This window comes from Jaculus jaculus, chromosome 5 (assembly GCF_020740685.1).
Source record: "Jaculus jaculus isolate mJacJac1 chromosome 5, mJacJac1.mat.Y.cur, whole genome shotgun sequence".
Classification (NCBI taxonomy): Eukaryota; Metazoa; Chordata; class Mammalia; order Rodentia; family Dipodidae; genus Jaculus; species Jaculus jaculus.
This window is the reverse complement of record NC_059106.1, coordinates 166,150,227-166,165,292: the sequence shown is the minus strand read 5'-3', so window position 1 is coordinate 166,165,292 and position 15,066 is coordinate 166,150,227. Positions and strand designations below refer to the sequence as shown.

The 15,066-nt window shown below is 49.6% G+C and overlaps 1 protein-coding gene across 4 annotated transcripts in view; it reads right to left on the bottom strand.

The window, feature by feature from the left end:
* Slc37a1 (solute carrier family 37 member 1) overlaps positions 1-15,066 on the bottom strand; it is an 86,429-nt gene that overhangs the window by 12,673 nt on the left and 58,690 nt on the right. For 3 of the 4 annotated variants that reach the window (XM_045151060.1, XM_045151061.1, XM_045151062.1), the window contains exons 10-12: positions 10,050-10,130; positions 4,102-4,233; positions 411-501 (exon numbers count right to left, since the gene is read on the bottom strand). In XM_045151060.1, the coding sequence (XP_045006995.1) occupies positions 411-501; positions 4,102-4,233; positions 10,050-10,130 (304 nt within the window). The remainder of the gene's footprint in view (positions 1-410; positions 502-4,101; positions 4,234-10,049; positions 10,131-15,066) is intronic. The other variant, XM_045151063.1, reaches the window with a different exon arrangement.

Sequence of the window (15,066 nt, the reverse complement as noted above, 5' to 3'; positions counted from 1 at the left end):
GGTGTTTGGTTTTGGTTTTGTTTTTTCGAGGTAGGGTCTCACTCTAGCCCTGGCTAACCTGGAATTCACTATGTAGTCCCAGGGTGGCCTCGAACTCATGGCAATCCTCCTACCTCTGCCTCCCGAGTGTTGGGTTAAAGGCGTGTGCCACCCCACCACGCCCGGCCACATGGCCAGTTTTAAATGCAGGCTGACTCTGTGGGGCCAGGAGCTGCAGCGGGGGCAGAACATGCCAGTCCTCCAAGTCCCATGAAGGTTCTTATCAGGATCTCGCTAGGCTCTCTCTCCTCATCTCTCTCCGGCCATTCTGTCCCTCTCCAGTCATCATTTGTGATCCTTGATCCCTCGTAGGCGCAAGGGCCTTCCAACCATCAGAGCACAGAACCGAATGCCTCCAGCGGCGCACTCACCCACGCTGGTGATGTACAGCGGGAGCCAGAAGAGGAACGTGTAGCTGACCAACTTGGCAAACAGCAGGCACAGAGAAAACTCGATCACGCCCTGGAAGAGGAGCGGGGCTGTGAGTCCCAAGTGTGGGTGCGGCAGGGCCTTCCAGTGTGTCGCTCCCCTGAAGGCACCCTGTGTTCAGCCTTCCAGGCTTGCTCAGGGGAGGACGCCTTTGTGCTGTGGGTCAGGGAGGGGAGGTCCTTGGGAGAGTTAACCCATGTACTCACTGGCCCAGTGTCTACATTGAGCCAGAGTCAGTGACAACATGCTTTGATTTCTCATGCTGCATTGCTTAGAAAACCAAGCCATTCCAGAAGACCCTGTGGGTGTGCATGGTGGCGCACGCCTGTAATCCCAGCACCTGGGAGGTACAGGTAGGAGGATCTCTGTGGGTTCGAGACCTGCCTGGGTTGACAAAGTGAGTTTCAGATCAGCCTGGGCTACAGTGAGACCCTACCTTGAAAAAACAAAAGCAAAAACAAACAAACAACAGAAACAGGGCTGGAGACATGGCTTAGCGGTTATGGCGCTTGGCTGTGAAGCCTAAGGACCCATGTTCTACTCTCCAGATCCCACATAAGCCAGATACACAAAGGTGAGGCAAGCGCAAGGTTACACATGCCCACTAGGTGGCGCAAGCATTTGGAGTTCAATTCTCTCTGTCTCTCTGTCTCTCTCACACTCTCTAAGATAAAAATAAATAAGTTAAAACAACAACAACATTGAGTTACTAAGCATTTAATACTCATTAAAATTATTCATTTGTGTGTATATATGTGTGGGGGGTGGGTGGGTGTGCCAGGGCCTCTTGCTACTATAAACAAGTACCAGACACTTGTGCCACTTTTTTTTTTTTCTTTTCTTTTCTTTTTCTGGTTTTTCAAGGTAGGGTCTCACTCTAGCTCTGGCTGACCTGGAATTAACTCAGTATTCTCAGGGTGGCCTCGAACTCATGTCGATCCTCCTCCCTCTGCCTCCCGAGTGCTGGGATTAAAGGTGTGCGCCACCACGCCCTACAACTTGTGCCACTTTTTGTATCTGGGAACCGAACCCAGGCCAGCAGGTTTTGCAAGCAAGCGCCTTTAACCACTGGGCCGTCCTCCCAGCCCAGGGACAGTGCCTTTCCCCTGCCCTGGAAGTCACTGTGCAGTATGTAGCGGGGCTAGGAGCCACAGAACACCCTGTGCTGAGCACTCGGCTAGACCACCAGGCGACCGTCGCAGCCTGGGATGGCACGAGCCGGGGACACAGCAGAGCACAGGGAAACGGGGAGGGCTCCAGGGAGGAAATCCGGGCTCGGGCTCTGGTGGGGCCTGCGTGTGTCTGTCTTGAGGGACACTTCCAAGACAGTCACTTGCAGTGCTGCTTAGAGAAATGGGGGCGAGAAGGACAAACTCCCTTCCCCGCTCCCACACTGGCTATCCCATGACTGCAGCCTATTGAGATGAAGCAAAATTAAAAGTTTAAAATCAGGGCTGGAGAGATGGCTTAGTGGTTAAGGAGCTTGCCTGCGAAGACTAAGGACCCAGGTTTAACTCTCCAGGTCCCACGTAAGCCAGATGCACAAGGTGGCACAAGTGTCTGGAGTTTACAGTGGACAGAGGCCCTGGCGTGGCTATTCTTTCCCTCCCTCCCTCCCTCCCTCTGTCTCTAATAAATAAAAATTTTTTTTTTTTTTTTTTTTTTTTGGTTTTTTTGAGGTCTCACTCTAGTCCAGGCTGACCTGGAATTAACTCTGTAGTCTCAGGGTGGCCTTGAACTCACGGCGATCCTCCTACCTCTGCCTCCCGAGTGCTGGGATTAAAGGTGTGCGCCACCACGCCCTGCCTAATAAAAAGATTTTTAAAAAATTAAAAAAAATACAGTTAAATGAGCTGGGTTGTGGGTGTGGCTCAGTGACAGGGCACTTGCCTCGCATGCATGAGGCCCGGGTCCATCCTCACACATACATGCACACACTACCAAAGACAAAAATTCCCATACAGGGCTGGAGAGATGGTTTAGTGGTTAAGCGCTTGCCTGTGAAGCCTAAGGACCCGGTTCGAGGCTCAAGTCCCCAGGACCCACGTTTGCCAGATGCACAAGGGGGTGCATGCGTCTGGAGTTTATTTGCAGTGGCTGCAGGCCCTGGCACGCCCATTTTCTCTATCTGCCTTTTTCTGTCTGTTGCTCTCAAATAAATAAATAAAAATCAACAAAATTTTTTTTTTAAATCCCATACATTGGTATTTTCATAGTTGGCATCATAGTAGGGTATGTGCAGTCTAAAACCAGGTGTGGTGGCACATGCCTTTAATCCCAGCACTTGGGAGGCAGAGGTAGGAGTGAGTTCGAAACTACCCTAAGACTCCATAGTGAATTCCAGGTCAGCCTGGGCTATAGTGAGACCCTACCTCAAAAAAACAAAATAAATAAATAAAAATGAAAACAAATGTGTGGTCTACCATTCAACCACCATGGCACACCTCTGTGCCACCCTCAGATCAACACAGTCATTAAGAGATGGGGAAATGGAGGCTCGCGAATGGATGCTCCAGCCGCCCAGCTGGGTGGGGGCACGGTAAAGGTTGACAGAAACCTCCAAAGCCTCTCCTGCCCATTCCTGCCCTGTGATTCTTGCGCTTATGCGCTTAGCATGCGTCCCAATGGATGTGGAAGATTCTCAGGCGCTGGCTGCGGGAGCCGGAGCTCAGTTTCAGAAGAGGCTTTCATTCGCTACCTGCATCTTCGGCTGCCTCACTAGCTGAGGCTCGTCCATTGGCCTGAGCCGAAGAGGCGGGCCTGGGCTCATAGCAGACGGCTTTGCCTTCACACGGACCACTGCCTTGGTGCTGCGGGTGCCAGCTGACCCGAGGGGCCAGAGCACCATCAGGTGAGCCATGGGGGAGACTCTGTGGCTCCGCTGTGGGAGCTGCTGCGTGGGCTTCTCTGCCCCCGACCCTTCATGCCTCACCTTGTCCGTGACACACGTGGCCCACTGGGCACTCAGACCCTAGGTGGGCTACGAGAGCCTCTTTTCAGGAAAGAGCAAGTGGAAGAGTGAGCTCAGCAGGGCTCAGAAATAATAGGTGAATTGGGTGCCTCTTGGGTAGCACCCCAGGCCCTCAGGGTAAGAAGGAAAGCTCCTAAGGGTCCTGAAGAGGGGCATTACAAGGGATGGGGGCCCATAGGTGCAGGCCCAAATCATCTAGCTTTTCTGTTTTTCAAGTGAACATAGAGAGCTCTATTTGTCCGTAGAATTTCCGAGTTTCTTTCTTTTTTAAAAAATATTTATTTATTTGACAGAGAAAGAGGGAGAAAGGAGAGAGAGAGCGAGAGAGAATGGGCATGCTAGGGCCTCCAACCACTGTAAACAAGCTCCAGATGCATGCGTCCCCTTGTGCACCTGGCTAATGTGGGTCCTGGGGAATCAAACCTGGGTCCTTTCGGCTTTGCAGGCAAACACCTTAACTGCTAAGCCATCCTTCCAGCCCAAATTTCCAAATTTCTAAGTGGAGAAAATGAATTTGAGAAGCATGGAAGCAGGAGGGGCTCATTCCCACACTGCCTCCCGCGACCCTCGGGGGTCTCGCTGCGGTCTGTGCAGCCCGTGCACCCACAGACGCCACAGCCACGCGCTCGGTTAAGCGCATACACTTGCTGCGTGCGACTCACCGGGATCCTCAGGGCTCCTGTGAAGCTGATGGCAGCCATGGCGCTCCCGCCGTCACCAGGGAGGACGACAATGTGGCTCGGGTAGAGGGGACTCTTCCCGTCTGCCAACAGTAGACACTGCATCTCTGGGTCCTGGGCATGGAAAGGAAAAGGTGTCACCAGGCGCACCTGGAGGAGGTGAGGCCTAATGACAAAGCTCCCTAGCGACTCTGTTTCCCACTGCAAGTTCAGGGGACATCTCGGACAACACTGTCACCATGGTCATCATTTCACAGTTGTTAGCATCCACAGAGTTTTATGAAACACTATTGACTCATAAAATTCCTTGCTTCAGAAATTGTCAAGGAAAATTAGAATCAGGGACTGGAGAGATGGCTTAGCGGTTAAGGCGCTTGCCTGCATAGCCTAAGGCCCCATGTTTGGCTCTTCAGATTCCACGTAAGCCAGACGCACAAAGGTGAGGCAAGCTCAAGGTCGCATGTGCCTGCTAGGTGGCACAAGCATCTGGAATTCGACTGCAGTGGCTGAGGCCCTGGCATGCCAATTCTGAGGCTGAATTGGCCCGAGCTGAGGAGATTGGCCTGGGCTCGCAGCAGACTGCTTGTCCCTCATTTCTCTCTATATATCTCCCTCTCCCTCTCTTGCTGTAAAATAAAAAATCAAAAAATTAAAAACAAGAGTTTTAGCCGGGTGTGGTGGCACACGCCTTTAATCCCAGCACTCGGGAGGCAGAGGTAGGAGGATCACCATGAGTTCGAGGCCACCCTGAGACTACAGAGTGAATTCCAGGTCAGCCTGGGCTAGAGTGAGACTCTACCTCGAAAAACCAAAAAAAAAAAAAAAAAGAGCTTTAAAAATTAGAATCAGGGTACATTGCATACATATGGAAGTTGTCAATAAAAAGTTAAAATAGGGCTGGAGAGATGGCTTAGTGGTTAAGCACTTCCTGTGAAGCCTAAGGACCCCAGTTTGAGGCTCGATTGTCCAGGACCCACGTTAGCCAGGTGCACAAGGGGCTCAAACATCTGGAGTTCCTGGAGGAGGCCCTGGTGTGCCCATTCTCTCTCTATCTGCCTCTTTCTTTCTGTGTCTGTCTCTCTCAAAAAAATAAAAAGTAAAACAAAAAAAAATAAAAGAAGTTAAAATAGTAATAATTTGAAAATGAAAAAATAGAATGTCACATCACTGTGGAGAAAAATTGGTCAATTCAAGGATATCCATATGAATGACTTATCACGCAGTCAGAAGAGTTCGGCGACACAGGAAGAGGCTGGGGATCCATTGTACAGCGTCATGAGAACAGGACTCTCATTTCGACCTCACGCTGATGTATATAAGCAGACCAGGGTGGCATCTTTGGATGGAGAGAAGCTGACACCCGAGTCGGCGTCAGCGGTCACGGAGTGGTGGGAAGACATGTAACATTATGGAAATGTAATAGGGGTTATATGAAGGAGCCTGTTACTCATTAGGGAGCTAACAACTAGCAGACACTGCTAGAAGTGACATTCTGATTTTCCCATGTGTGTGTCTGTGCGTGTGCGCGCATATGTGTTTGTGTGCGTGTGCACGCACGCATATGTGTCTATGTGCGCACGCGTGTGGAGTCAGAGGACGACCCACGTGCTCATCTTCTCAGGCATCATCCACCACTTTCTTTTTTTTTTTGAACTCTTTTTTTTTTAATTAATTAATTTATTTATTTGAGAGCGACAGACACAGAGAGAAAGACAGATAGAGGGAGAGAGAGAGAATGGGCGCGCCAGGGCTTCCAGCCTCTGCAAACGAACTCCAGACGCATGCGCCCCCTTGTGCATCTGGCTAACGTGGGACCTGGGGAACCGAGCCTCAAACCGGGGTCCTTAGGCTTCACAGACAAGCGCTTAACCGCTAAGCCATCTCTCCAGCCCTCTTTTTTTTTGAGGTTTTTTTTTTTTTTTTTCTTTTTCTCAAGGTAGGATCTCGCTCTAGCACAGGCTGACCTGGAATTCACTATGTAGTGTCAGGGTGGCCTTGAATTCACGGCGATCCTCCTACCTCTGCCTCCCGAGGGCTGGGATTAAAGGCGTGTGCCACCACGCCCGGTTCATCCACCTTTTTTGAGAGAGTCTCTCATTGGCCTGGAGCTTTTGCCAAATAGGCTAGACGGTCTGGCTGGAGAAGCCCAGAGCACTTCCGGTCTGCCTCCCCAGTACTGGGATTAGGAGCCTGTGCCGCCACACTCAACTTTCCTATGGGTCCTGGGACTGGAAATCAGGTCTCCAGCTTTTAAGGCAAGTACTTTACTGACTGAGCCATTTTCCTGGCTCCAAGCAATATTTTTATAAAATTTATAACCCAGTTCTAACATTTGTGCCTTACGATACTGTACATACTCCTAAGGGACAAAGTCTGTGGTCACTGGAGCTCTGGGTAGGGCTTAAGTCAGAGTAAGAATGATCTAAAAAAGCCAGGTGTGGTGGCACCCTACCTCGGAAAACCAAAAATAAAATAAAATAAAAAAGAGAGTGATCTAAAATGACTCCTCATAAGTGACAGGGGTGCTCAACACTGCAATATCTCTATCACACCTTCCAAAAACAGGTCCATTGCAGAAGAGGTGGTGGAAAGAATGTAAGAGCCAAAGAAAGGGTAGGACTCCTTACAACGTGCTCTACCCAGACACAAAATGGCCTGGATAGCCATGACCTCACAGTGCCTGACACTACCTACACAAGACCATCATAAGAGGAGGAAAAGATGATGACATCAAAATCAAAGAGACTGGTTGAGATGGGGTGGGGATATGATGGAGAATGGAGTTTCAAGGGGGAAAGTGGGGAGAGGGAGGGCATTACCATGGGGTATTGTTTACAATCATGAAAGTTGTTAATAAAAATAATAATAATTAAAAAAATAAAAAGACTTCATGAATGAACCATGAGCAAGGGCTTAAAAAGGAATGTGCCTATGTACTTCCAACCTTCCATGAAGTCCAACAGGTTTTACCCATTTACTGTACTATAACCTGTGCAAGGTGGATTCAAAATGCTGTAGAATTTTCTTAAAAGACAGAGAGAGAAAAAGAAAATGTTAACATCTCCCCTACCCTACCCTTGATATCCAGAAGTCTTTCTCAGATACAAATGGAAATTCGAAAGCCGAGTGGCAGACACACCAAATGGGTTCTCTGTGTGCCGCGTGTGACCTGGAGAGAGCCCGGGACCCATGTCGCCTGGGGCCAGATTCCCTGACCGGGACATCTCCCCACTGACCCACACACGTGACGCTCCAGGATGAAGACGGCAAGCCCAGCTGTGAAGACGGAACCTGCTCCCCACAACACACCATCAGCACGTAGAGAAATGCCGGGCTGTGCGTGGGGAATGGGCTTTTCTCTCATGGGACATGCTAGGTGGCCACTTGGCAGACTCGAACACTAGTTCTCCTCTAGGCCAAACACCGATCTCTCTTCCTCCTGAGGGCTGAGACCTGAGGTCTAGGCAGGCCTGGCCAAGCTGTGACAGTCTCTGGAATAACCCAGGTCCCAGGCCAGTGCCTGTGGACCAAGTTGAGACCTGCAGGACTTCCCAGACCCTCCTAAACAGGAGTGCAGGGAGTGAGGTGCAGTCAACAGGGAGCAAGTTCCAGTGCAGTGTACTTGGGGCCAGGAGTGAAGAGAAGCCTGTGACCTAGACTATGTCAACTGTCAACCAAAGAAAGTCCACCACTTTCCCCAAGAGTCCTGAGGCTGGCCACAGCCCCTCCTGGATTTGTAAAGTGCTCCAAGGCGCCATCTGCTGGGCTGCTGTAAAGGTGCAGACCCAGGCTTTGCCATGGAAGCAAGCAGAGGGCTGAGCTCACAGCCACTCCTCTGGGCAAGGCTCCTAGGCACCCAATTCCTTTGCATTTTAAGGGAGACTTTAGTAGAGGTAGGCTTTCCAAGAGGGCTTCTGCCTCCTACAGGGCAAGCAAGGAGCGCCCCCAACAGGATTTATGACCGGGGGTGGGGACTGTATGCTATCCAGCAGCAAAGGTCCTCACTGGTAAAATATGATCATCAAAGAAAACAAACACACGGAAGGAGGGTGCAGAGGCTGTGATGTGGGAACACTGCTCTCCTCTCACCCCGACACATCTGCTACCATGCTGCGGGGAACCAGGGGCGGGAGGCGAGATAAGATACAGCCTGTGTACGTAGTGGTGGGAAGGTTCGACAGGGTCTGAGCCAAGGCAGTTAGAAGACCCTCAGAGGTGCCAAGGAACGTGAGGAAGATCAGTGGCCAGGAAGATGACAACCACATCCACCCCCAGGGCAACCACCAGGCCCAAGAGGAGAAGAAGAGGAATCACCAGGAATCCACATGGCTCTTCTGCATTGTTTCATGCCAGCTCCATGTCAGAGCCCAGGGGGTCTGAGCTGGCTCACAATGGGGAGTCACACTGGGGAGTCACAACAAAGAGATGTGATTTTTAAAAATATATATATATTTTAAGCCGGGCGTGGTGGCGCACGCCTTTAATCCCAGCACTCGGGAGGCAGAGGTAGGAGGATCACCATGAGTTCAAGGCCACCCTGAGACTCCATAGTGAATTCCAGGTCAGCCTGGGCCAGAGTGAGACCCTACCTTGAAAAGCCAATATATATATACATACATATATATATGTTAATTAATTTAATATATATTAAATTTATTTATTTATTTGAGAGAGGGAGAATGGGCACACCAGGCTTCTACTCACTGCAAGTGAACTCCAGACACATGAGCCTCTTTGTGCGCTGGGCTTTATGTGGGAAATGGAGAAGCAGAACCCAGGCTGCCAGATGTTGGACGCAAGCGCCTTAAACCACCGAGCCATCTCTTCAGTCCAAGATGTGATTTTTAACGATGACGGCAAGAAGTGGGCAGAGATTCCACAGCACTTTGCGTAACCACTCCCTGCCTGCTTCTTGCTAAGCACAGACCGGGGTGCCCAAGACACCACATTTCTCTCACCAGGTCCACCATCATAACTTCCTGGGATAACCAAAACAGTAAGACACTTGCTCAGTGCACCAATCCTTTAAGCAAAAGCAAAGAAAACGGCCATAACTCCTATGATCCAGAAATCTAAAATGCCCCAGGAGGCTCACTCAGGGAAACAGGAGCCATACAAGGCCTCCTAGAAGACCCTGGAGTGGGCAGGACACTGGGGTCTCCTCTTCACTACAGGAGACAAGTCAGGGACTTAGCCCCTGTGTGCCTCAATTTCCTTCTCTGCAAAGTGGGGGAGGGCCAAAGAAAACTCATGACATCTCTCTCACCTTTTCTTTCTTTCTCTCAACCCCCTCCCACCAAGGAAGGGTCTTGCTCTAGCCCAGGCTGACCTGGAATTCACTCTGTAGTGTCAGGATAGCCTTGAACTCACAGCGATCCTCCTCCGACCTCTGCCTCCCGAGTGCTGGGATTAAAGGCGAGCACCACCACGCCCGGCTTCTCTCACCTTTTCTCAATCCTGTGACGTGAATTCTCCATGTCCACTTGTACATCCGGGACACTGTGTGTTCCTGCTGCCCAACACTCTCTGTGCCAAGCTGGAACAGCATCTTCCCACCCTGCTTCCTGAGCTGGCGCACCTTGGGTCTAAGGCCTTGGCTTAATTCCTAACCACACCCACCTCTGGACCCTGACAACCTCAAACAGTGCCTGGGACTCATCTACCAGCAAACGACCATGGAAAGAATGCACGGCTTTCAAATTTGATTGAACACCTAAAACAAGTTTAGCTGATTGTACAAAGAAAGCCAACAAAGGCTTCTTAAATCCCACCAAAGGCATCTAAAGAGGTCGGATAGTGTTAAAATCCCGGAGGGTCATGGCACATGTCACTGAGGCACAGGGACAGCTAGCCACCTCTCTGGCTTGAGGGACGCTTCTGCAGCTCACAGCTCTAAGACACCCTAAAAGGCGAGTGCCCGTGTCACTTACCAGAGGCCCGTTGTTTGTGCTGTGTGGGACTTGCTTCTGCAATCTAAATCTGTTCGTGCCATTCTCAGAGACTTTGGGGTGCTGGGAGAAAAACATTTCATTAGAGTGATCCCCCAACAATGCTCCTAGCATGAAAGCAAAGTTATCAAGAGAAAATGCGACAGGCCGCTAACAATGAAATGGGCCAAGCTGTCCATCGTCCATCGCAAGGCAGCAGGCCATCAGGTAAGAGCGTGGACACAGCACCCTTCCTGAAGAATGGGCCAAGGCAGAGCTATGAGCAAGCAGGGAAGGGCAATGCAGCCTTCCTCCATGGCTGTGGCTTTGGCATTCTCTGATGGCTTTGGATAGAAAAGGCCCTGGTGCACCCATCCTCTCTCTCTCTCTGCTTGTGAAAAAAAGAAAAGCTTTAAAAAATGTACTTTGAGCTGGGCATGGTGGCATACACCTTTAATCCCAGTGCTTTGCAGGCAGAGGTATGAGGATCACTGTGAGTTTGAGGCCACCCTGAGACTACAAAGTGAATTCTAGTTAAGCCTGGGCTAGAATGAGACCCTGCCTCAAAAACAAAATAAAAAAATTATATTTGTATGTGTGTGTGCATGTATAGATAGATAGATAGGCTGCAGAGATAGCTCAGCGGTTAAGGCGCTTGCCTACAAAGCCTATGACTGGGATTACATTCCCCAGTACCCAGATAAGCCAGATGCATAAAATGGTGCAGGCATCTGGAGTTCGTTTACAATGACTAGAGGCCCTGGAATGCCATGCACTCTTTCTCTCTCTGTACCTCTCTGCTTGCAAATAAATAAATAAAATGAAAATTAAAAAATGCACATACACATACAATTTGGCCAGGCGTGGTGGCACACGCCTTTAATCGCAGTACTTAGGAGATGAAGCAGAAGGATCTTCGTGAGTTCGAGGCCACCCTGAGACTACATAGTGAATTCCAGGTCAGCCGGGGCTACAGTGAGACCCTACCTCGAAAAACCGAAACACACACCTACACACACACACACACACACACACACATACACATACACACACACACACTTTGGAGAAAGCCTCTTCAATACATGATGCTGGGAAGACTGGATATGCACGTGGAGAAGAACGAAACTAGATCTCTACCTGCCTCCCTTCACAAGAGTCAATTCAAAATGTAACTGAAATTCTGAGAAAACAACATGCTGTAAGCACGGGCAAGGATGTTCCGGACAGCTCTCTAGGAGCCCAGAGAATGGCCAGAACTCACGAATGGGCACGAATGGGGTTGTTTCCAACCAGAAAGCTTCTGCACAGCCGAGGAAATGGTTAACGGAGTGAAAAGGGAAGCCACGGAACAGGAGAAAAACCCCTTATATATGTCCAGAACGTAGAAAGAGCTCAAAGAACAGTAAGCAACAAAAGATCAAATAATCCAATCAGCAAACAGGCAAATGAGCTTTTCAGATGAACACATGACCACTCGTCCCTCATCCTTGGCCACCAGAGGAGTACAAACGGAACTGGCGCTGAGATCCGAACTCAGGAGGGCTATCATCGGCAAACAAGCGGCAAGAAATGTTGCCAAGGATTCCGGGCAAGGGGAGCCCTTGCCCACCGCTGAGGGGAGTGTAAGCTGGGTCACTGTGGAAATCAGCGTGGATGGCCTACAAAACTAAAAATAGAGCTACCATCTGGCTCAGCTCTAGCACTCTTGAGAAACATGCCTGAAGGACCAAAGCCAGCACACCGCAGACAGACAGGCCTGCACACTCCTTGCCTTCCCCCAGGGCTGCTCACAACAGCCGGGAGTCAGACTACGTGTGGATCACCGCGCGCACAGATAGACAAACTATGGCTCATACACAAAGGAGTTGAATCCAGTCACTGAAACTCACTGGGGGCAGGGGGTGGGGAGGAGACATCAACATGAAAGGAAGAAGGGGGAAAAAGAAGGTAATGGGAGCCTGGGCTAGAGTGAGACCCTACCTCGAAAAATCAAAACAAACAAACAAACAAACAAAAAAAAAAAAAACAAAGAAGGTAATGGGGTGCAGAAGAGGTGGCGGGAAGAAAGTACAAGCCAAAGGAAGGGTAGGACTCTTTACAACGTGCTCCCCCCAGACACAAAGTGGCCTGGATATCCATGACCTCACAGTGCCTGACACTACCTACACAAGACCATCATAAGAGGAGGAAAAGATCATGACATCAACATAAAATAGAGACTGATTGAGATAGGGAGGGGATATGATGGGGAATGGAGTTTCAAAGGGGAAAGTGAGGGGAGGGAGGGCATGACCATGGGACATTTTTTATAATCATGGAAGCTACTGATAAAAAAAAAATTGAAAAGAAAAAAAGAAGGTGGTAATGGGGAGGATGAATCGAGCAAGATACATGATAGGCACATATGAACATGTTATAATAGGGCTGGAGAGATGGCACAGCAGTCCAGGCGCCTGCCTGCAAAGCCTATGAGGCAGGTTCGATTCCCCAGGACCCACATAAATCCAGATGCAGAAAGTGGCACATGTATCTGGAGTTCATTTGTAGTGGCCAGAGGCCCTGGTGTGCCCATTCTCTGTCTGCCTCTCTTCTATCTCTGTCTGTTTGCAAATAGATAGATAAAAGTATTTTAAAAAGAAAATATCATAATAAAACTCACTGTGTCATACAATGAGTACATGTTAATTTCGAAAAATGGCAGGGGAGGAGCTGGAGAGATGGCTTAGTGGTTAAGACATTTCGATTCCCCAGGACCCAGGTAAGCTAGATGCACAAGGGGGCGCATGAGTCTGGAGTTCATTTGCAGTGGCTAAGGCCATGGCCTGCCCCTTCTCTCTCTCTCTCTGATTCTTTCTCTCTCAAATAAATAAATTAAAAACAAAACAAAACAGGGGGCTGTGGAGATGTCTCAATAATTACAGATGCTTATTTGCAAGGCTGCCAGCCATGATTCACCTCCTCAGTACTTACATAAAGCCAGATGTACAAAGTGGTACATGCATCTGGAGTTCATTTGCAGTGCTAAGAAACCCTGATGTGAACTACCCATATTCTCTCTGATTCTTGTTCTCTCTCTCTGCTTGCAAATAAACAAATAAAAATATTAAAAAACAAGGTCAGGCGTGGTGGTGCACGCCTTTAATCCCAGCACTCGGGAGGCAGAAGTAGGAGGATCACCATGAGTTCGAGGCCACCCTGAGACTACATAGTGAATTCCAGGTCAGCCTGAGCTAGAGTGAGACCCTACATTGAAAAACCAAAAATAAATAAATAAATAACAAACAAACTAACTAACAAAACAACAAAAAAGCCCAACCAACATGCTGGCTCACATGTGGAACCCCAGCATTCAGGAAGCAGAGAGAGGCCCGAGGACTGCTGTAAGTTTGAGTACAGCCTGGGACTCGGCAAGTTCCAAGCCAGTCAGGACTTCCCAGTGACACTCTGTCTCAAAAACAAGACAAAAAGCCGGATGTGGTGGCGCACGCGGGAGGTAGATGTAGAAGGATCACTCTGAGTTCGAGGCCATCCTGAGACTAAATAGTGAATTCCAGGTCAGCTTGGGCTACAGTGAGACCCTACTGTGAAAAACAAAACAAAACAAACAAACAAACAAAAAGAAACGACATTGGTCAGCGTTTCTCTTTTAAGAGGTGTGGAACATATGTCCGCCTAGGTGAGCAGCCGAGTGGGAAGGGAGGCTGCCCCACAGGGACCCCCAGATCTGGCGGGGAGCAAAATGTTCATGAACAGGCTACAAAACGCAAGACCAGTCAAAACACCATCTCCTACTTCCAAAGGGAAAGATGGAGAAATGCCAGTGGCTTCTTGGGCACTAAGATAAAGGCACCATTTCCTGACCACTGCTTCCAAGGGCCCCAGATGATAGTTACTGGTACAAAAAATGATTGCTGGAAGTTCTCTGATGGTAAGGTTTCATTGTTCCTCCTGAACTGGCCTAACCGAGCTTCCTTTAAGATTCGGAGCTAAGCCAGATGTTTATTTACACTAGTCCGAGTCATAGCAGAGCAACGCCTAAGCCCAGGCCATTTAGACCGCAGGCGCCGGCGCTGGTTCTGTTTCTCCTCTGGGAGAAGCCATTGGCCTTGTCACTGCCTAGGAATCAGCCCTAAAGCTGCAGCAGTGTGCCTGTGAGGTGGCCAGCTGGGAAAGCTGCTGGTTCTTCAAAAGCTGCCCTGGCGGGGTGTCTGCGGGATAACACGGAACTCCTGGACACATCTGAAATTGGAACCGTGTATTTTCAAATCATCAGGGCTTTGCCCTCAGCAAGCCTGGTGCCCGCAAGCAAGGCACACTGGGTCTGTAGCCATAGTGCGGCTGCCAGTCCAGGCAGTGGGCAGAGGCCCTTAGCTGCCACACGCAGCCGCACAGCGCCTTGCTCTTGGACAGCAACAGAGGCCCTGCCTTCGCAACAGGAACACAGGGGCTCAAGGCAGGGCCATCTCACAGGTCCTTGCAGCCGTGTGGTCTGCAAGCTTCATGAGGAGCTCCAAGGAGTTCTGAAAGAGGAAAAGCCTGTCTTCCTTTCCCTGTCCACCTCCCTGCTGGCTGGAGTATGTTGTAGAGATTGGAGTGCCAGAGCTGGAGAGATGGCTTAGTGGTTAAGGGGCTTTCCTACGAAGCCCAAGGACCCATGTTTGACTCTCTAGATCCCACATAAACCAGACACACAGAGGTGAGACAAGCACAAGGTCGCACGTGCCCACTAGGTGGCGCAAGCGTCTGGAATTCAGCTGCAGTGGCTGATGCCCTGGTGTGCCAATTCTCTCTCTCAAAAATGAATAAATAAATAAAAAGACAAATAGAACAAGTTCCCACAGCTCTTCAACAGTCTCTGAACAGAGGCAGAGACCTTTACACTGGCATCCCAGACACAAGGCAAGTTTCAAATATCCCTTTCAAATGTTTCTTCTTTTCTTTTTATATTTATTTATTTATTTATTATTATTATTATTTTTGTTTTTCGAGGTAGGGTCTCACTCTGGCCCAGGCTGACCTG